This window comes from Anomaloglossus baeobatrachus, chromosome 1 (genome assembly GCF_048569485.1).
Source record: "Anomaloglossus baeobatrachus isolate aAnoBae1 chromosome 1, aAnoBae1.hap1, whole genome shotgun sequence".
NCBI classification, from domain to species: Eukaryota; Metazoa; Chordata; class Amphibia; order Anura; family Aromobatidae; genus Anomaloglossus; species Anomaloglossus baeobatrachus.
In genome coordinates, this window is record NC_134353.1 from 152,539,126 (window position 1) to 152,561,258 (window position 22,133).

The 22,133-nt window shown below is 45.2% G+C and overlaps 1 protein-coding gene across 1 annotated transcript in view; it reads left to right on the forward strand.

Moving 5' to 3' along the window:
* Nucleotides 1-17,413, forward strand: part of LOC142290654 (EF-hand calcium-binding domain-containing protein 6-like) — a 483,996-nt gene extending 466,583 nt beyond the window's left edge. Inside the window, exon 19 of the mRNA XM_075334657.1 lies at nt 17,192-17,413. Coding sequence (XP_075190772.1) covers nt 17,192-17,200 — 9 coding nt within the window. The 3' untranslated portion in view covers nt 17,201-17,413. The remainder of the gene's footprint in view (nt 1-17,191) is intronic.
* The last annotated feature ends 4,720 nt before the right edge of the window (nt 17,414-22,133 follow it).

Consider the following 22,133-nt stretch of genomic DNA (forward strand, 5'->3'; position numbering starts at 1 on the left):
GCGGCGTTGTGATTGTCATCAGCAGCGTCATCCAAGTACCCGCCCATAATCTCGTGCCCGCACTTTTCCCTCTGACTCCACTGTTATGCGTAAGCGCTGGCCATATGAACCATGTTACCTATTACCGTGGGCACGATATTATGGGCGGCCCTGTGATTGTCATTAGCAGCGTCATCCAAGTACCTGCCCATAATCTCGTGCCCGCGTCTCACTCTGCCTCCACTGTTATGCGCAAGCGCTGGCCATATGAACCATGTTACCTATTACTGCTTGCACGAGATTATGGGCGGGTACTTGGATGACTTTGCTGATGACAATCACAGCGCCGCCCATAATCTTGCGCCTGCGGTAATAGGTAACGTGGTTCATATGGCCAGTGCTTGCGCATAACGGTGGAGGCAGAGTGAGAAGCGCAGGCACGAGATTATGGGCGGGTACTTGGATGACGCTGCTGATGACAATCACTGCGCCGCCCATAATCTCGCGCCTGCGCTTCTCAGAAATCCCTCCACTGTGCTTGTACTGTACAATGCAGCGTTTTAGACACAGCAAAAACACGCTACATCCAAAATGCTGCAAATACTGATCGTGGGCACGCAGCCTTAAACAATGTGATCAGCAGTGCTGAAAAGGATTGGATGTGGGCGTGTCAGATTGCAAAATGGGTGTGGTTAGGGGGCGTGGCTTAAAATTGCCCCTCTTTCTCATCTTTAAATGTTGGGAGGTATGTGATGTTGTTGCAGCTGCCGAAGTGTTGAACTCTAGGAAGTCGAGGCTGGGGTCGTTCCTCATCTGGGCCTGCTCGTCGATGAACTTGCAGAAGTGAATAAATGGGGGAAAGGTGAAGTCCTGCACTCTTTTGTACCTTGAGACTGACGTTGCCCATTTCTCCTGCAGACTGTATGGCAGTTTCACCACGATTGGGTTCACTCCATGGGCTGTATCCAGGTAGCACAGCCCAGACAGACGAGGATCTCTTTTGGCGAGCTCCAGCTCCATGAGCAGATTACTTAGGTCTTGAAGCTTGTGGAATTCTTTAAGGTTGATCTTTGGGATGTCCTGCAGTCTCTTGAATAGGGCTTTCTCTATTGCTTCTGCGCTGCCAAAGGTGCGTTCCAGTCTTTGCCATGCAGCAGCGAGACCTGCTTCTGCTTGTCCCACATAGACGGTTCTGAGGCTCTTGATACGGTTTGTAGAGCCTGGGCCCAACCACTTGATCAGGAGGTCGAGCTCCTGTTCTGCAGTTAAGTTGAGATTGGCGATGGCTGCCTTGAAAGTTGCTTTCCAGGCCCTGTAGCTCTCTGCACGATCATCAAATTTTGTGAGACTAGTGTTAATTAGCTCTCTGCTCACCATGAACCTGGCAAACTCAGACATATCTGATTTCTCACCACTTGTTGCCAGGACGATTCGTGATGCCCCTGGGGCGTATGGGCTGCCTGGCATGAATGGATGAGTTGTTCCCGGGTAGAATGACGTTGCTGCAGGGTTGAGCTGTGGTTTAGCCTCTGTAGATTCTGATGACCGCTGCTTGAGCTGTGGAAATGGGTCAGGAGACACTTGGTTGCCGTCTTGCCGTGGTGACTGTGTTTGAGAGGGCACCTCTTGGTGACTGTTATTAATTTGCTCGGGTGCTTTAGGTGGTACTTGCACTGGTGGAGGTAAGTTGGAGGTTTCGGTGTTGTCGGCTTGGACGGTACTGCAAACCGGGGTTGCTACAGGTAACTGATTCAGTACATAGTCTCTTGTGTGATCAACTGGATTGTCTGCTTCCAGTGGTGGTGAGTGAGCTGGATCAGGACCTTGTATCAATGCTTGCTCAAGTAGTCTCACTTTAGCTAGCGCAACTTCCTCTTCCATCTGTGACCGAAGAATCTTTATCCGAGCCTCCGCTTCTGCCCTTTTGGCTTCTGCTTTAGCGGCTTCTGCTTTTGCAAGGGCTTCTGCTTCTGCCCTTTTGGCTTCTGCTTCTGCCCTTTTGGCTTCTGCTTCTGCCCTTTTGGCTTCTTCCTCTACTTCTCTTTCTGTGAAGGAACGTCTCACCTTGGATTCCTCTGCTCTAATGCGGGCTTTTAGTATCCTGTCGCTCAGGGCTGAGCTTCTTGAGGATGATGACCCGGATAACCGAGAGGAAGGTCTAGATGAGGTTGATCGGTGTGATCTAGTTTCTTGGTGAGAGATACGGTGTTCGGCCTTGTCTATGGCATCTTGCACCTTGGCATCTCTTTCCTTGTCCACCTCTTCTGCCTTGCTCAGGTCTGAAAAAGCTTCATCAATTTTAGAGTCTTTTAGAACGGTAATGTACCTTGTTGACAGTCTCTTGTATCTTTCATGAGCTGTGTTCAGCTGTTCCATAGCGGCTAGTAAGCATGCAGCATCACCTGATGAGGATTCAAGTCTTGACATGTAATAGGTGACTCGTTCCCACTGTTCTTCCAGGTGTTCACATAGCTCATCTTTCATAGTGTGATAGTTTTCAGTGGCCTTTATCGTGGGTTTGGAAGAGCGCTTCGGTCGAACAACTTGGTCTGCTAGAAGCGTGGGATCTGCCTCCTGGGCTTCATAATGGACAGTATCAGATTGTATTTGCTCTGTTTCAGCAGTGAGGAACTGTCCGAGGTCTTTTTCGGCCATTTTGATTTAAGGTGTACTGTCTCTTTAAGAAACTTGACTTTTGAATAGGGGTCCGAAGATTGTTGTGTAGCTCTGCAAGGACTCCCTGATGAAATTCCCAAGGTGTCTTTATCAAAACTTGGGGTTCGCAGTCCAGCAATGTGCAGTACTGAGGTATAATGTACTGCAAGTCTATAGAAGGGGTATGGCAAGAGGGAAACAGCAGGTGCATAAACTGTCCTTTTACAATGCAAGCAGAGGTGAAACAGGATGTGGCAGATGGGAGAGCTTCCCCTTAGGCTTGTCCAGGCATGCACTGTTGCAGGCAGACTAGTGCACAAAGCTTGTTGCTAGGCAGAATACAAGGGAAGTTACAGTGCTCTTAGGGATCTGTAGCCGGGGTATTGAGCTGTTAAGCAGTCTTCTGACTGTTCTGTCCCCACTTAAAGGCGATTGAAGGTGCGTAGTTATGGAATCTTACCTTCGTTTTCCTATAGGTGAGGCAGACAGGACCAGAGCGCTCCAGAGTTAAACATGCACATGCTGAGATGAAACAATGGTGGTTTATTTTCTCCAAAGGTTAGGACATGCAGAGTACAGTAGTCCAAGTACCTGGCATTGTGGTTCTCTTGTGATGCTTGTTTCTGGAGTCACTAAGGTCAGAAGACTTTGCTTCTAGCAGCTCCAATAAGGGATGTCAATTCTGACAATCTCTGGCTGGAACTGAATATGCCAGGAAGTGATGCAAGAGGATGAGCAGACACTCCCATGGGCTGGACAAAAGAAACAGAGGAGCCGAAAGGTCTGACCAGTAGCTGGCAGCAGAGACAAGCATGAAAAACATTAAATAACAGTTTTAACTAAAACAATTAGGAACAGCACATGGCTGAATAATCTGCTTCTGGTTTTTCTGCCTGCAATACAGAGGTCATGATGACCAAATCTCCCTATACTTTTCAATAGAGGCAGTAGCTTAATGGTAAACCGGGACAACAGTTGTGAGCAGCGGGACTGCGGTAGGGAGCCCTCAAATCAGGACAGTCCCTCTGAATCTGAGACGGTTGGGAGGTATATACTTATAGGTAAAATTTTCCCTGGGGCTTATAGGACTCTAGCTATGCGCCTGGCTGTGACAGACAATTTTGTACATTTAAAGGGGAGGTTCACCCTTTTTCATTATTTGCTGTTAGATCGATATTATGTTGAAAAACAATGTTTCTCTCAAATACCTTGCATTGGCAATAGTACCTGTGAGCCTCTTCCTCATCACTTGTCCCTGGGGCTCCGTGACCTTGGGGATCCGGTGATGTCACATCAACTTCCTGTTAACCTGACATCTCTATGGCCAGCCCCAGTCTCCATGAGTGACTGGGCTGTGGGTGGTGTTTCACCGCTCATCACAGCCCAGCATCACAGCCCAGCATGTCCCTGCTCCCTGAGCGCTGCAAACAGGAGACACACTGGGCTGTGATGAGCGGTGAAACTCCATCCACATCCCAGTCACTCATGAAGACTGGGGCCGGCCACGGTGATGTCAGGTGAGCAGGAAGTTGACGTGACATCACCGGATCCCCGAGGTCATGGAGTGCGGCAGTCAAGCGATGGGGAAGAGTGGACTGCATTACCGCCTCTCACAGGCACTATTGCGGATGCAAGGTATTTGAGAGACACATTGTTTCTCAACATAATATCGATCTAGCAAATAATGAAGAGGTGGACTACTTGCTTATAGATACAATGATATAACTCAAGAAAAGTTGTGTGAAATGGGGCAGGTTTCCAGCCTACATTGTAGATATGTATCAATGAGATATTATACTATATGCTTCTGATGGGAGGCAGTGAGAAATCCTATTGGATAGCTGTACATTGGGATACTTTGTCAAAAGAGAATCAAAAGATGGTCATAAATGAAGACTGACTTGGCAGATATTTGGCAGCTATTCAAAACAAGTTTTTTTAGGGGGAAGACAATTGGTCTGAGTCTGGGCAGGCCATCCTATGGCTTTCAAGACACCATTTGGCAGCAGTTTATCTCCCAGCATGATGAAAAGCCTGAAGGATTGATTCATCAATCCCTTTTCACCAGAAATCTGGCATAGAAAAATTGCTATTTTTTTGTGCAGTTCATAGTTGTGTAAATATTGTGCATTTTTTATTGTTTTTCAACAACTGTTTAAAAAGTGGGGCATAGCCACCTAGCAACAGATATACTATAATTTACATTACAAAAGATGCCTCAATTATGGCAGAAAGTAACCCCAGACTTTGACTGAGATACATTTCTGACTCTGCCCGGGCAGCTGATATATGCACAAACCTCTTAATCATCAAGAGTAAAATCCAGAGGGAATTTGAAACACAAAGGAAGACACTTCCAGAAAGCACAGAACAAGAAGTACAACAATACTACTACAGACTACGAACCCTTCTGATCCACAACAAGGAAAAGAAGCTACATAGACTGCGCCTCAATTCAGGACTTAATACAAACAGGTGGAGAACAAAGCCAAAACCTGACAACTTGGACAACCACTCCATTCAAGACACAAAAGCATCTAACTGTGTTATCAATCTCTCGGATTACAAACCAAACAAAATGGAAGTTGCTGTGCTTTCTAGAGGACTCTCATTTTGTCCTACTAAAGCTCTAGACAAAATTGAACTCTGCAGCGACATGGAAGATTACTTCAGGAGACTACGTCTGAGGGAATATTTTAGCGATGCAGATTTTTCAGAATCCACCCAGACTGAAGGAAGACGGATCTTGACAACCAGGAAAAGATCAGATTGGACACCTCCACCAGGACACAACCCTCATCTGGATAACTATATAGACACTTTCAGACATTTGGTAACATCCACTTTCCTAGACACACACAGGAGGCAACCATCCAACATCAGTGTCCAGGAGAGAAGGGCCATAAAATCTTTGAAAACCAACAAAGAAATCATCATTAAACCTGCAGACAAGGGGGGTGCAATAGTCATGATGAACAAATCAGACTACATGAAGGAAGCACATAGACAACTGATGGACACACGCTACTATAAGAAATTGGAGTCTGACCCTACACAGGACTATTACAAGGAACTTAACAAGTTGGCCTCTTGTCTACCTGACATATCCATAAGAATTGATGAACTGATACCGGTGAGTCCAAGAATAGGCACATTCTACATGCTTCCCAAAGTTCACAAATCTGGAAACCCAGGAAGACCCATCATTTCATGTGTGGGCACCCTCACTGAACAAGTCTCTGGATGGGTAGAGGGTATCCTTAAACCCTTGGTAAGGGATACAACCAGCTACATCCAGGACACTACTGACCTATTGAAAAAACTATCAGCAATAGGTCCTCTTCCAGAGGGAACCATCCTTGCCACCATGGATGTGGAATCCTTGTACTCGAATATTCCACACCAGGATGGATTAAATGCTTGCAAAATTTTCCTGGAAAATACAGGAACTGATGCCAATTCTGTGGTGAAGCTTACAAAATTCATCCTCACCCATAATTACTTTGCATTTGACAATGACATATATCTACAGGAGACTGGGACTGCAATGGGAAACAAAATGGCACCACAATATGCAAATCTTTTCATGGCCAAGCTTGAGAGTGACTTTTTATCCTCTTGTCCTATCAGGCCTCTGGCCTACTACCGTTACATTGATGATATTTTAATTATCTGGACAGAGTCTGAGCAGCAGCTGAAGACCTTCCATGAACAATTTAATCAGTTTCATCCCACCATCAACCTAACACTCAACTACTCCTGCACGGAAATCAACTTCTTGGACACCATCATTAAACTACGGAACAATGAAATACAGACATCCCTGTACAAGAAGCCAATTGACCGTCCAACATACCTGAAATGGGACAGTTTTCATCCAAAACACATAAAAAACTCTATTGTATACAGCCAGGCTATCAGGTACAATCGGATATGTTCCAACAGTACAGATAGAGACAATCACCTTGAGGGCCTCAGAAAAACCTTTCTGAATCAAGGCTACCACCCAAGAACAATTGAAAACCAGATTATAAGAGCCACCAGAATATCAAGAAACCATCTTCTACATTATAAAACCAAAGAAGAGAACAACCGGGTCCCTCTTGTAGTCACCTACAATCCACATCTGGAGGTGTTTAGAGGAACTGCACGGAAACTACAACCATTACTGCAAAAAGATGCCCGGTTAAAATCTATTTTTCCAGACCCCCCACTTCTGTGTTTTAGACAGCCCCCAAATCTAAGAAGCATCATTGTCAGAAGCTCCCTGTCCTCTCCAACACCAACAGGAACATTTCCCTGCAACCAGAAAAAATGTAAGACCTGTCCATTAATATTGACAACGGACAAGATAAAGATTCCCAGATCACATCAGGACTACAAGATCCCAGGTACCTTCAGCTGCACTACAACCAATGTGGTGTACTTAATTATATGTACCAAATGTCCAACTGGGGGTCTGTATGTAGGGGAAACCGGACAACAGCTCAGGACAAGGATGAATTCTCACCGCCACACAATTAGAGAAAAAAGGATGGATCTACCTGTGGCCAAACATTTTTGTAACTCAGACCACAGCATCATGGACATGAAATTGCTGGTATTGAAAGGAAACTTCAAGTCCCAGAGAGATAGGAGACTATGGGAGTACAAACTTATGATGACCTTTGACACATTCAGAGAAGGAATGAATGTGTCTCATGGATTCATGTCTTTTTACATCAGTTAAAAGATGTGCTCCTCTGACCATCCGAGTGTGTCACAGCCCGGACCAGACCCTTATCAAAGGACAATAAAACTTTCACACTGAACTGAAGCAAGATTTATTGCCCCACAACAGTTTGCCCCCCTGTCATAGAGAGAGTTCTGTTTTATATAACTTGTTTGTTTTTTTTAACTGCACTATTCTAAGTCCTGTTGTGTATAAATATGTGACTCTTCAGATTTTGTGTTATACCATGCCTGATGAAGAGACCTGAGTAGTCTCGAAAGCTTGCAATTATTACCATCTTTTCAGTTAGCCATTAAAAGTTATCAACCAATGAGGACTTTCTGCTCTTTTAAACAATTTTTTTATCTCTACTGGCTAACACGGTACAAAGATATATTTTACTTGTATCAAACCTCTTAATGAATTTGGCTGACCTCACAGAAGCGGATCCTGGATCAAGACAGGTATAAAACACCATATAGATCCCCGAGAGTATTGAAATCCAACATTCTTAGGTTTTGCACGCAGTATACTAAAATACAGTGGCTTTATTGTGCTGAATTAATAATTAATTTGAGTAAATTAGGTAAATTCATCAATGCAAGCTATTGCACATTAAAGGTTAATGAAGATATCCTGCAGCATGAAGGCCTCTGTTCTGTCTCCTGCCTGACATTGTGCAATCTTATTACATGTCTTCTGGTAACAGATGCTCAGTGTCACAATAAAAAAATCTTTGTTCAGTGTCACAATTGCATCAAGCCAGAATGAAATATCCAGAAGGGTAAAATATACAATTAGTATCAATGGTTCATTTGAAACAATGGCTGTGGTTTTTTTTCTTCTTATATGGGAGGATGGCAGCCTATGTAGGGCTTTGAACAAGTTGATAAAATGTTTTTGATACATATTCGGTTACTGTTGTTGGAAATTGTTTCACTGTATATTGGTATTATTTGCTTATAATTGTACGAGCACTGTATTTTGGCATTATTTGGTCTCTATATATTAAAAGGAACCTGTCACCACTTCTTTGCCCTATAAGCTGCGGCCATCACCACTGGGCTCTTATATACAGCATACTAACATGCTATATATAAGAGCCCAGGCCGCTGTGTAGAACATAAAAAACACTTTATAATACTCACCTAGAAGGTCGCTCCAGTGCACAAGTCAGATGGGTGGCGCCATTCTTCGGGACCGGCGCCTCCCCTTTCGGCCATCTTGGTCTTCCTTATTTTGAAGCTGCAGTGCATGACGCGTCTACGTCATACACATGCGCCAGCTTTGAGGTCCTGCGCAGGTGCACTTTGATCTGCCTTGCACAGGGCAGATCAAAGTATTGTAGTGCACCTGCGCAGGACCTCAGTGCGGGCGCATGTATATGACGTAGTGTAAGACCTGTTAACATTTATATATATATATAGGTTAAAAGACTGTTTGGTGGACTTCCTTGTGTTATGCTGCCACCTGCTGTCAAAACAGAGAACAGCGGGCAAAAGTCCTGCTGCTCGAGTGACTAGATCAGTCTGGAACAGGAGGAGGAGGAGTCTACATGTGGCTGTGTTTGGCAGAGAGGAGTGTGCTCGAGTGGGCTGTAAGATAGAAGGCCTCTGTCTGCCCTGTTTTCCAAGGTCCAAGTGAAGAGCGAGGGGCCAGACAGCACGTGCAAATTACAGATCCAAAGAGGCTGGATGTGGAGAGCGAGGAGCCAGGCAGCACGTGCAAGTTACAGATCCGGGACAAAGACTGAACTTTAGAGGTGTCTGCGGCGGAATACGGGCCCCAACGGTGACGAGGTACCCCACGCTGAAATCTGCAGTTAAGTGTGCACACTACTTTTAGTTAGGGACAGATAGGAAAAGACTCTGCACTGTGTTATACGAGTAAGATAACAAGGACTCTGCGGTTTTTTTTGTTTAATAAGGATTTCTGTGTTTTGCTTTTGGGAGTACAATCTGAGGCTTCCTATCTTTGACAAGTTATTCAAAGTAGTTGTATGTATATTGCATTATCTCTACTGCTGTTCTTCCTTCCCTCACTTTTCCTCCACCTGTGTTGTGCAATACATTATTAAATTTGCATTGATTAACCCCCGTGGTTCCGTGCAGTCCTTGCGTATCCCGTTACCTGCAGGTTATTACAGTAGGACGCATCATGCACTGCGGCCTCAGAATAAGGAAGACCAAGATGGGCGAAAGTGAAGGCGCCGGTCCCAGAGAACGAAGACGCCCATCTGACCAGTCTGCACCAGAGCGACCTTCTAGATGAGTATTATAAAGTGTTTTTTATGCTCTACACAGCGGCCTGGGCTCTCATATACAGCATGTTAGAATTGTGGTGGTGGCCGCAGCTTATAGGGCAAAAAAGTGGTGACAGGTTCCCTTTAAAATAATTTTACCACTGTATGGTGATGTGTTACTTTGAATTTGTTGTGTGTGTTCTATATTTGTTGCTTTAATTGTGTGATTAGTGTCTGTATTGTGTATCTGATGTGTGTACGGTGTATTTTCGTCTGTTTTATGTATTTGCTGTGTGTATTTGTTATGAGTATTTGATGTGTTATTGCATATTTGATGTCTGCATTGTCTATTTGATGTATAAGTCCCCTTTCATACATCAGTTTTTGCTATTGAAACGCCCGCGCTGGGGCTTGCAGGGCTCGCACGGTCATCGGGCCGGTGGTATTCGGGGTCAGGCTGTGAGTGGCCCGACCCGGCTTCCGTAACCCCGGCGGGTTTCAATAAAAGGAAAGTCCCAAAGTCAGTCCGGTGTTACAAGGTGGGGATGGAAGGAGGGTGACGGGGTTCCTGGGGAGCATGCCATCAGTCACAGCGGCCACTGCGGTCTCGGCCTCCTCTGCCACCCCTCTCCCCCAGGAAACGATACGGGACGGGGACGGATGATGCAAGCAGCGCCACCCGTGGTATGCGGCCAGGTGTTCAGCCGCCGCTGCACAGTCTCTCTCCGGGGTAGGTGTTACGTGCAGCCGGATCGAATCGCTCCCCACGGGTGGAGCGGGGGAGCCCCGGGAGGTTAATGAGACCCAGGGCAACAGTCCTCAGGGACACCGGGGGCACAGGGCGGCGGCATTACTCACACCAGTCACAGAGAGCGGGTTCCAGTTTCTCTTTATTTAAAGTCCGTTCCACATCGCACCCGGGTGCTGGTCCTCGCCGCCTGTAACCTCTGGCAGGTAGGAGGAAGGATCCGGTGGAGTGATCTTGGGTCCCTCTCTTTCGGTGTGTTAATGCCGTCCCCGTGGCATGGAGCATCTTGGGAACTCGCCGCCTCTCTGTCTCTCTCTCGCCCGGTAGCGTAACACCAACCGCCACCGGGTACAACACTCTCCAAAGATCCCCAGTCTTCAGCTCCATTCCCTTCCTCAGATGTTATCAGCCCTGGTCTCGTGGCATCTCCTCAGCAGGGAGCGGTTCTGTGGAGACCTGCACTCTCCAGCAGCCTCTGACGTTCTGCTAAACTTTCTGTGTGTTCTGTACTAAACTCACTCCTATTCAGGCCCCCCTCCCCTTGGGTTGTCATGGAAACCTGCCTGTGTGCAGCCACCTGCTCATTAGAGAGACAGGATGAGTCATGAGGCTAAAAACTACATGCTGCAAAAGCTATTAACTCCTTCCTGCCAGTGTGATGTGAGTGTGTGTGTGTGTACTTCACTCCTCCTGCCGGGAAAAAATGGGGTAACATTTAATACCCTGTAACGACCCAGTTGCAGGGGTGTTACACTATCAGACACAATCAGTCGAATTTTGAAAAAAACGGATCCAACAACTGATGCCCCTGGATCGGTTTTTACTCATCGACTTGTATTAGCGACGGATTGCGACAGATGGCCTCAGGTTTCATCCATCGTTCGACGGATCAGTCGAAAAATGTTTGTCCATTGGACGGAGACAACGTCCAAAGTAACATTTTTTATGTGCATCAAAAAACGGACAGCGACGGATCCGTTGCCATCCGTCGTTTGGTAGAATAGAAGCCTATGGGTGCAGGATCCGTCGTCATCCGTCAAATGACGGAATCCGGCAACGGATTCCATTTTTTTAACTGAGCATGCTCCAATTATTATTTAGCCCCCAGCTAGTCAGTTCCTTTAGTTTAAAACATTCGACTTTACATGTGAGATAGCAGGCACACAACTTAAGCACACTCTGTTCATATAACTTCAGATACTCGGCAATAGTCTCATATGTTTAGTACTTTACACAATTCACTACCTTCGCTTTCCCTTTCTCCAGAGGATTTCAAAGGGGTCCACTTGCTATAGCAGGGACCAAGAACCAAGCTCTCATAAAAAGTGAGTCCTAGCTTCTCAAGCACTTCCTCTGGAAGGCCTATCCTCTTGAGACAAGATGGGGGTAAGGTGATCGCCACAGCTCCAGCAAAGAGCTCTTTGCTCACAGTTGCTGACGAAGATTCCGCACAGGAAGGTGGATCCCTGCCGAGTTGTTGCTTACCCCTGCCAGGAAGGGTCAGGGTCCTTTCTTGCAGTAAGTCCACTAACTCGGTCTCTAGAATAGGGACCATTTGGCCATTTCTAGCCCTTAGTTGTTTCATCTGAAATTCCAGTCTTTAGGAGGACTTTTGCTAGCTCAGTCGATCTACTAATTTGTAATATCGATCTCACCCACTATCTGCAGCCCACTTTGGTACTCAACTACCTGCACGTTCGAACCACACACAAGTCAAACCCTATCTGAATTCTCAGATAAAGTCAGTCCTGTCTTTAGGGACCGGTTCCTCAGCTTGTTGACAGGCAGATCCTATCATAAAAAACCTACATAACATTCCTACATCTTAAGCATGCATTTCCTACTCCATTCTTATTCTAATCACTTTAAACATTATAAACACAGTGTTGGGGTCTTCAGGGGTAGAAATCCGAACACCCCCTCACAATATACACACCACAAAAGGAAAACAGTGATATGTTTTTCTTGTTGCCCATTCTGTAAAAAACAAGTTTTGGAGCAGAGATTTATGTTTATTCCTGTCTAGACTGGATAGATTGAATAATAGTATCAGTATATTAGTGATATGCTATAATATAAAGGTTACCCTGTGTGCAAATTACTTATACCTACAAGTTATAATGTAAAAGCAAGTCTGTAATCATGTTCCTGCTCAGTTGTATATAAAACCACGTGTCTGAGAATATTGATTGGTTATGTCATTGCCTGGGTCTTTGGAGGCAGGTGCCAAGGAAAGAAACATTGAGCAAAGTACAATAGTCAGCACATGATGTATCTCTAATATGATGTGTCAAATGTGCCCAATGCCTCTTTTATGGCATACTTGGCAACACATCAGTGCATATGTTCTACCCTTCACATTGTCCTTCATAGAGCAGATGTTAAAAATATACAAAGTATTTGGTTACAGTACCTATTCGTGTTTCAAGAAAAGGAAAATGTGCAGTTCACTGTGTGTCACCAAGGGAAGGGGGTACTCGGTCCCGGGTGGTTGTAAACGGGAATGTCACTTCGGGTGGCTGTTGCCCGGTCCCATGCCCCGGGCACGCTTAATAAAAAGGGGATACTTACAGGGGATAATAGAGTTAATGTTCGTGACGCCACCTGCGGGTTGCGGCTAAGAATGGGAAACCGCCGCTGCTCAATGTGGGTACTCCCAGGGACGGTGGTAGTGGGAGCTAAGATGGTAGGCCCTCCGCAGGTAGAGCTGTGTCTGGGAGATATATGGTGTATAATGATGGAGACCACACCAGGTTAACTTTAACAGTCTCTACTCACTGTGGACCCTGGACGGCTTGTTCCGGTCCCTGTATTGCCAGTGCCAGATAGTGACTCAGGTGACTACTACACAACCTAACATACGTTATCCGGATCGGCACCCGCAGGTTGCTACTATCTCATTGGACTCTGTATACACTTGTTACAAGTAACCTGGTTTCTGCAAGTAGCTCTGTTCTGTCAGGCGTTGGTTGTTTAATTTACCACTGCTTCTGGCACATTAGGAGTTAACGCAGGTGGAAAAGCAAAGTGCAGTCATAGCCTTAGGGGTACTTTGCACGCTGCGACATCGCAAGCCGATGCTGTGATGCCGAGCGCGATAGTCCCCGCCCCCGTCGCAGCTGCGATATCCTTGTGATAGCTGCCGTAGCGAACATTATCGCTACGGCAGCTTCACATGGACTCACCTGTCCTGGGACGTCGCTCTGGCCGGCGACCCGCCTCCTTATTAAGGGGGCAGGTCGTACGGCGTCACTGCGATGTCACAAGGCAGACGGCCAATAGGAGCGGAGGGGCGGAGATGAGCGGGATGTAAACATCCCGCCCACCTTCTCCCTTCCGCATATCCTACGGGAGCCGCGGTGATGCCGGTAGGAGATGTTCCTCGCTCCTGCGGCTTCACACACAGCGATGTGTGCTGCTGCTGGAACGAGGAACAACATCGGACCATCGCGTCAGCGTAATTAATTATGGATTACGCCGATGCTACACCGATGATACGATTATGACGCTTTTGCGCTCGTTAATCGTATCATCTAGGCTTTACACACTACGATGTCGCCTGCGATGCCAGATGTGCATCACTTTCAATTTGACCCCACCGATGTCGTAGTGTGCAAAGTACCCCTTAGACTTGATGAGTATGTGAATAGGTCACCACACCAACTTAAATGAATGACATTCATTATAAGAAATTAACTGAAGCGCCAAGTAGCTCTTGAACTTCATCTTATCACCCTTGCCGAATACTACAAGGTCAAGAGGATACCCCGGGGCTTACGGGTTTCTCTACGCCCTACTCTCTTTTCGGATAATCCTGAGTTCTGTATCACCTTTGAACACATCCTTAACAAGTGTTCATATGATATTATGACACTTACCATTGATTACTTACACAAAGAATTGGACACTATCTCTCAACAAATCTCAACTATTGAAGGTCAACTTTCTAATACATTTTCATCCACTGATCTTCTCAGTATGAAATCTAAAATGGAATCTACCATCACTGAATTCAAGAAATCACTCCAGGAACGGAAACGCAACAAATTCATACGAGATGAGGGTGATTATAAACGTGGACAGGTCTACAGATGGCGCTGTGGCGAACCTCCTTTGCGCAGACGTCTGCCCCCCAGGACTGATTTTTCCTCATCTGCCAGTTCTGGCAGTGACATGGATTTTCCACAAACGTCTTTTTTAGGCCAGCGACGCGGCCTGCCACCAAAACGACGAGGAGGGGGCAGAGGCGATCTTCCACAAAGAGATCGGATGACCACCAGATCCCAGGTAAGGCGGACCTCATTTTTAACATCTCCTCTTACACCTTATCCCCTCTTGAGTCCCAAGTCCTTCAAAAAGGTTTGACCTTTTGTCCAACCCCTCATTTCGACACCTTTAAACTTGACCAAGAGCTTAATAGGTTCTTTAGGTCTGTTAGACTTAAAGTTCACTTTCAGCAGGCTCCCTCAGCTCAGAGCTCTAGTGTACCTGATTCACAATTTTCATTCAGTGAACTTAATTTGTCTATGTCCAGTACTTTCATGCCTCCACGCACCTATCATCCCGCAGAAACTTTTGTGTCTCTTGTCAAAACGGACATTGATCATTTTATTGATTCCGTGAAAAATGGTGATTTAAGGGTTAAGAACAATTTATCCCCAGGGGAGACTCAAGCACTACGGTCCCTTAAGAATAATTCTGCCATAACTCTCAAGCCGGCTGACAAGGGAGGGTCTCTGGTGATCATGGATAGGGGTTATTATATCTCTGAGATTTTGTCACAACTATCTGACAGTGCTACTTATACACCTATTGACCGTGACCCTACTCATGACATCAAGTGTATCATTCAGGATATGATTCAGCGTTTTTCCACTTCTGGTGTTATCGATTCAAAATTGGCCACTTATCTTAATAAGACTAATCCAGTGACTCCGGTACTGTATACATTACCTAAAGTCCACAAAAATCTATGGCGTCCACCTGGACGCCCCATAGTGGCTGCTACTGATTCTCTATTGTCACCATTGGCAATTACGCTGGACCGTATCCTGACACCACTCGTCACTTCAACCCCCTCTTATCTACGTGATACTGGTGATTTTCTCACACAACTTACATCTTTGAGCCCATTTCCACCCAATTCGTTCCTTGTCACGCTTGATGTAAACTCCCTTTATACGAGTATTGACCATAATTTAAGATCTCAAGCAGTAAGCTGGTTTTTAGATCAGTACAGTGATTTCTCTTCCCTACAAAAAGAATTTTGTCTAGAATTATTGCATATCATTCTTCATAAAAAAATTTTTCTCTTTCAGGACCAATACTATTTTTAGGTGAAGGGCACAGCTATGGGCTCAAATGCTGCTCCCCCATATGCTAATATATTCATGACGCATTTCGAATCTCTATATGTGTACCCTCACTCTTTGTTTCAAGACCACATTGTTTTTTACAAACGTTATATTGACGACATTTTCATCATCTTTTCGGGTCCCCCTTCTCTTTTTGACGTTTTCTTTAATTTTATCAACACTAGGGTCCCAGGATTGTCATTCTCTCAACATACTGATCTTTCATCCATCAATTTTCTAGATACTCTCATTCGCATTGATCACAGAGGTCACATTGTATTTGATTTATTTGTCAAACCTACTGATCCCAACAGCCTCCTGCACTTTACTAGTAGTCATCCCCGCCATCTGAAGAATTCATTACCTTGTTCCCAATTCAAACGTGTATCACGTATTGTTACTGATCACACTCTGCGCTCCTGTAGATATCAAGAGATGTCACAGAAGTTTCTCCAACGGGGTTATCCTTCACCTGTGGTAGACTCGGCCTTTCAGAAAAGTCTCTTACCTGTTGGTCCCGTTAGAAGGACAGGACCTTTCACCGTCTTTGTCAATACCTTCCATCCTTTCCATTCTTCTATTAAAAACATCATTTTGAGCCACTGGTCAGTTTTGAAGAAATCGTATCCCCACATTCCGGAATTTTCTACTCCCCCTCTCTTTAGTTACAAGCGTTCCCCTAATCTCCGTGATCTTTTAGTGAGGGCTGATATAGGGTCTTCTATTCGCCAAACTCGTCAATCTTTTCTTTCTACACCATGACAAGGTAACTTTCCCTGCCTTCATTGCCCTCATTGTTCTAATATTATTAAAGGTTCTCAATTCACTCATCCCCGCACTGGTAAAGTTTTTCAGATTAAGGATTTTTTTACCTGCGACACTTCTTATGTTGTCTACTTAATCAAATGTCCGTGCGGTCTCGGATATGTTGGGGAGACTACCCAGCATGTCCGGGACCGCATAGGAAAACATAAATCCACCATTCGATGCAAATTATCTATGTTACCCATTCCCCACCACTTTATCCAGTGCGGCCACACCATTTCTCAACTTCGTTTCCAGGTTCTTGAACATGTCCCCCCATTGCGACGCGGTGGCGACAGGGTGCGGATTCTTAAAAATAGAGAATCCTATTGGATCCATACGCTTAACACCCTGTCTCCCCACGGTCTCAATAGGGAATATGAATATCATTAATACATGGAGATTTGGGGTCCGCCTTGCTTTTCTTATTCCATTTCGGTGTGTCATTTAGGCTCCCTCATGTGTACAGACATGTGTGTGTTTATTATGCACGTGCATGTACACATGGGTGTTAATATGTTAATATGAGTAGATATGTGTTCATTATATGCTCGTCATATCCTTACATATTATGTCTGGCATGTTGGCTCTTAAACATGATACTCTTTACATATGTATATATTATCTATTAGTACTGTCACTATATGAGACTTATGATTCGCATGATGTGTATTCTTCTTTTCTTCTCTCTTTCATAGACGCGCTGATGTTTACCGCCGTTTCCATGGAGCCGTGGGTCTCTTACTACTCGATTTTGTTCACTGCGCATGCGCGCACTTCCGCGTTCGACTGCGCACGCGCACAATGTGTTTCACCGTGCGTTCCATCACTCGGATATTACCTCGTTAGTCCCACCTCTTTTCCCTTTAAATACTGCACCGCGATCTCTTCTCTTCACATTCCACCGCTGATCACCCTGGACACAGGTAGTATTACGCTGCTCTGCAGCTTTTTCCATGGATCTTCTCTTATGATTTTTTCTTACAATGTGTTCTTTATTTTTCCTTTCTTTGGTTGTTTTTCTAGTTTCCCACTTAGCGGTATTATATCCCCTATCCTCCTGGATATTGCCACACTTGTCCTCCAACCTTTCCAGGTAATTCCCATTTGATATATATGTTTCTCTACTCCATGGAGCGCTATGTTTTTCTATTTGGGGTTGTATTATATATATTGATATTCCCCCTTTGGTAATTATTTCTATGGTCCTCCATTTCATATGGATTTTTTCTTTTATACTATTGTCATTATTTTAATGGACTGGTTCTTGATAGCTTCCACACAGGACAGTCATTGCAATATTTCATATCAAGAACATTCTCAATCGATTGTACATACCAAATAGGTATAATAATTTTTTGTTTTTCATCTACTGTAATGCTATGGTTAATTATGGTACTGATTTATGTCTTCTCTTATGTCTTCTTTATATTTAGCCTCTATTTTGATGAAGGCAATAGCCGAAACGTCATATTGAAATATTGGAAATAAATAATATTACAGCATTCCTCAATTGTCTCCTGTTTTCATATGAGTGCCGGAATCTTTTTTGATTATAAGAAATTAGTGACATGCATGTGAGAAAGAAACTACATAGAAAAAAGCACAAAACATGAACAAAAACCTTTTCATAAAATACTGGCTAAATGGAGAAAAATTATGAAAATACCAATGATGTCAACCCGCTGAACATGAAAAATCTTTTTTTAATAGTGAGGCATAACTACACTTTTTAGATGCAGTATATGTAAAGAAAATTAAAAAAAAAAAATTCCCCATCTCGCAACATCTGTTCATAATCATCTCCCAAACATGTTTATATATTATTTCTGTAGCAAAATACTTCAAAACCATTAATATTTTCAGTTGTAAATACTGGCAAAATGTTTTACCACATTGAAAACATTTTATTTGAACTCTCTGCTATCTTATGTAAATATCCTCTAATTTTATTTTATTTCATTTTCTTATAATAAGGAAATGTTATGGTGTGGGTGGGGTTAGCTTTCTGAGTTCTGCTACATCTAGAAACTCTTATGCGTGAGTCACACGGGGCGATAAATCGTGCGATCGCATAAGTGATCGCACCCGCCCCCGTCGATTGTGCGTCACGGGTAATTTGTCGCCCGTGGCGCACAAAGTCGTTTACTCCTGTCACACACTACTTACCTGCCGGATGACCTCACTGTGGGCAGCAAACATCCTCTTTCTGAAGGGGGAGCGACGTTCGGCATCACAGCGACGTCACACAGCTGCCGGCCAATAGAAGCGGAGGGGCGGAAATGAGCGGGACGTAACATCCCGCCCAGCTCCTTCCTTCTGCATTGCCGGCGGGACGCAGGTAAGATGTGTTTGTCGTTCCCGGGGTGTCACACGGAGCAATGTGTGCTGCCACGGGAACGATGAAGAACCGGAGCACAGAAGGAGGAACGACTTTTTGAAAATGAACGACGTGTCAACGAGCAACGATAAGGTGAGTATTTTTGCTCGTTCACAGTCGTTCCGAGGGCGTCACACGGTACGATATGTCTAACGATGCCGGATGTGCATCACTAACGATGTGACCCCGACGACTTATCGCCCGATATATCGTACCGTGTGACGCCTGCATTACTGTGTCACAACTGCTGCACACAGTAAACTAAGTGATACATCGTTGGATTCAGGTTTCTCTTTTCCTATATTATGCTGCTCTTTAGGTAGCAAAAACCTGGTGACAGATTGCCTTTAAGAAAATGACAGACTTCATGGATAGAAGTTTTATGACTGTTATTAAAAAAAAGGTTGGCCACATTGGTCACTGATATACAGTACAGACCAAACGTTTGGACACACTTTCTCATTCAAAGAGTTTTCTTTCTTTTCATGACTCTGAAAATTGTACATTCACATTGAAGACATGAAAACTATGAATTAACACATGTGGAATGAAATACTTAACAAAAAGTGTGAAACAACTGAAATTGTGTCTTATATTTTAGGTTCTTCAAAGTAGCCACCTTTTGCTTTGATTACTGCTGGTTCACTTTATATTGTAAGTGTGATGCCCTGGACTAGCCAGGTAGTCACAGACATAACACCACACACACCCCCTTCCCTGGACAGTCACACCAGTCAAACAAAAACCCTTGTTGCCTCCCTCCAGGGTCTGATATCCACACCAGGTGGGGCAGAGCCAGGTGGTGGGCTCCACCCACTGAGGAGTTCACAGGTGTGTAGGCGGGAAAGGTGACAGATTGAGTTTGGAGGTGAAAGTGAGAGGTCAGAAACTGTCGGTGTCTGGGTATGGGCCCAGGCACGAACAGCAAGGTTGGCAGACGGTGGTGGCCGTCTGCAGGAGTTAGTGGATCTCTGCAGAACCGTAGGACCGGGGTCGGGCAGTGGCCCGCCGGTACCGAACCAGGGAGCGGAGTGAAGCTAAGCACAACAAGGCAGGGCAGCCACTCTGTAATCCCTTGCCTTCTGGTCGCCACTCCACTGCAAGGATGCTTTCACCACAGTCAGTAAATCAGAAACAGATATACTTTCTTCAAACAGCGGAACTTTACTTGAATTCTTTACAGGGAAACTTTCATCTCGCATGACACGGGCACCACTTCTGACCCTGATGGGGTTCCTTCCAGACTTTGTTCCATAATAGAATTTACCGGCCGACCGCTTTCCTGGCACCTGAGCTCCTTCGGATACTGCTATTCCACTCATTCCCCTGTCTGACATCACACTGCACAAGCCGATTCAAAAAGTCCTTTAGCCACTCCGTCCCACCCACAGGGATTTAGCTCATGCTATTGAAGAGGCCTATTGCGACAGTACTCCTCTACCCATGCTTTTGGCCAGGAGTCAGACCTACTCTTCTCCTTTAAGACCCACTGACTTTTGGTCTCACAGGGGATTTTGTTGGGTTTTCATTCCAGGAAAGACAGACGTCGCCTCAACTGACCAGACTCAACCTCTCTTCTGGGGACGCAGTTCCGACAGTTCTTTCAAAAGCAGGACCCCTCGTGTCCGGTGTCAAATGTTTGACCCATAGGATTTTTAAAAAATAAAAGTATCATTATACTGCCCCATAAATATAATTATCTCCCATGCTGTGCCCTTGAATAAATAATTGCTGTGCTTGCATCACAAAATATCCCCCCCACACTGCTCTTATTCAAAATACCTCCCACATTGCCTCTCTCCTTAATATACCCCCACGCTGCCTCTTTTCATAATGTCCCCATACACAGCTTCTCTCCATAATGTCCCCTCCACACTGCTCTCTTTATCATATACCCCTACATTGCCTTTCTCCATAATATCCCCCCATATTGCCCCTTTTTTATTATTATTATTATTATTATTTATCTATATATTTCCCCCAAACTGCTCTTTTGTAATCGCCCACACACACACACACACACACACACACACACACACACAATACATTGCACCCTCCATTACCACTCCCCCCACACAATAAAATGCACCCCCATTACCCCTACACACACAGACACAGACACACACACAATACAATGCACCCTCCATTACCCCTCCCCCCCACACACACACAATACAATGCACCCCCATTACCCCTCCACACATACACACACACACACACACACACACAATACAATGCACCCTCCATTACCCCTCCCCCCACAAACACACATAATACAATGCACCCTCCATTACCCTTCTCCACACACACACACACAACACAATGCACCCCCCATTACCCCCTACACACACACAAATACAATGCACCCCCCATTACCCCTCCCCCACACACAATACAATGCACCCTCCATTACCCCCTCCCCCCACACACAATACAATGTACCCTCCATTACCCCTCCCCAGACATAATACAATGCTCCCCCATCACCCCTTACACACACAAAATACACTACCCCATCACTACACACTCCTGCCTCCACTGCTCCCTCGGAATACAGTAACCACCCCTGTCACAAAGCTGTGTTCCTTCACAAATGTTCCCCGTTATGTGTCCTCAGAATAGGAAGGAGGAAGCTGCGGTCACCGGTACCGGCACCACTGCCCTCCTTAACAGTGTGTGCATGCCGGGCACACTATCACACAGCAGGGCGGCACAGCACTGCACGCTGCCTCCTGCTCCTGCTGCAGCTAGTGTGCCCGGCATGCACACACTGCTGAGGAGCGCAGCGGTGACTGCAGATACAGTGGCCCACTACAGGCACCGGTCCACTACAGGGACCGGCCCATCTGGCATTTGCCAGAATTGCCCTATGGTGAGTCCGGGCCTGATTGGCAGTTTGTGAGTAGTTGCTCCGTTAGTGTTTTGCACCTGTGTTGCATCCATCTTTATTAAGGGGCTTTGCTGCATACTGTCAGTGCATTAGATCCTTTGGCCTGGCAGGTTAAGACTGCTGCCCTCTTGTTGCTGATGTATGCATATACTTATGGTGTTCTGGTGATGTAGTCATGTACTGATACTGATGATGGTTCTTGTAATGCACTTATGTAGTTCTGATGACTCTGGTTAGGTTTTCATATACCGATTGTGGAACAGGTGATACATCTATGTTCTGATTGTGGTTCTGGTGCTATATTCCTGTACTGATGCTGGTGCCTTTTTATTTTTTGATCTAGGCAGTAGAAAAGTTAAAATCAGTACTA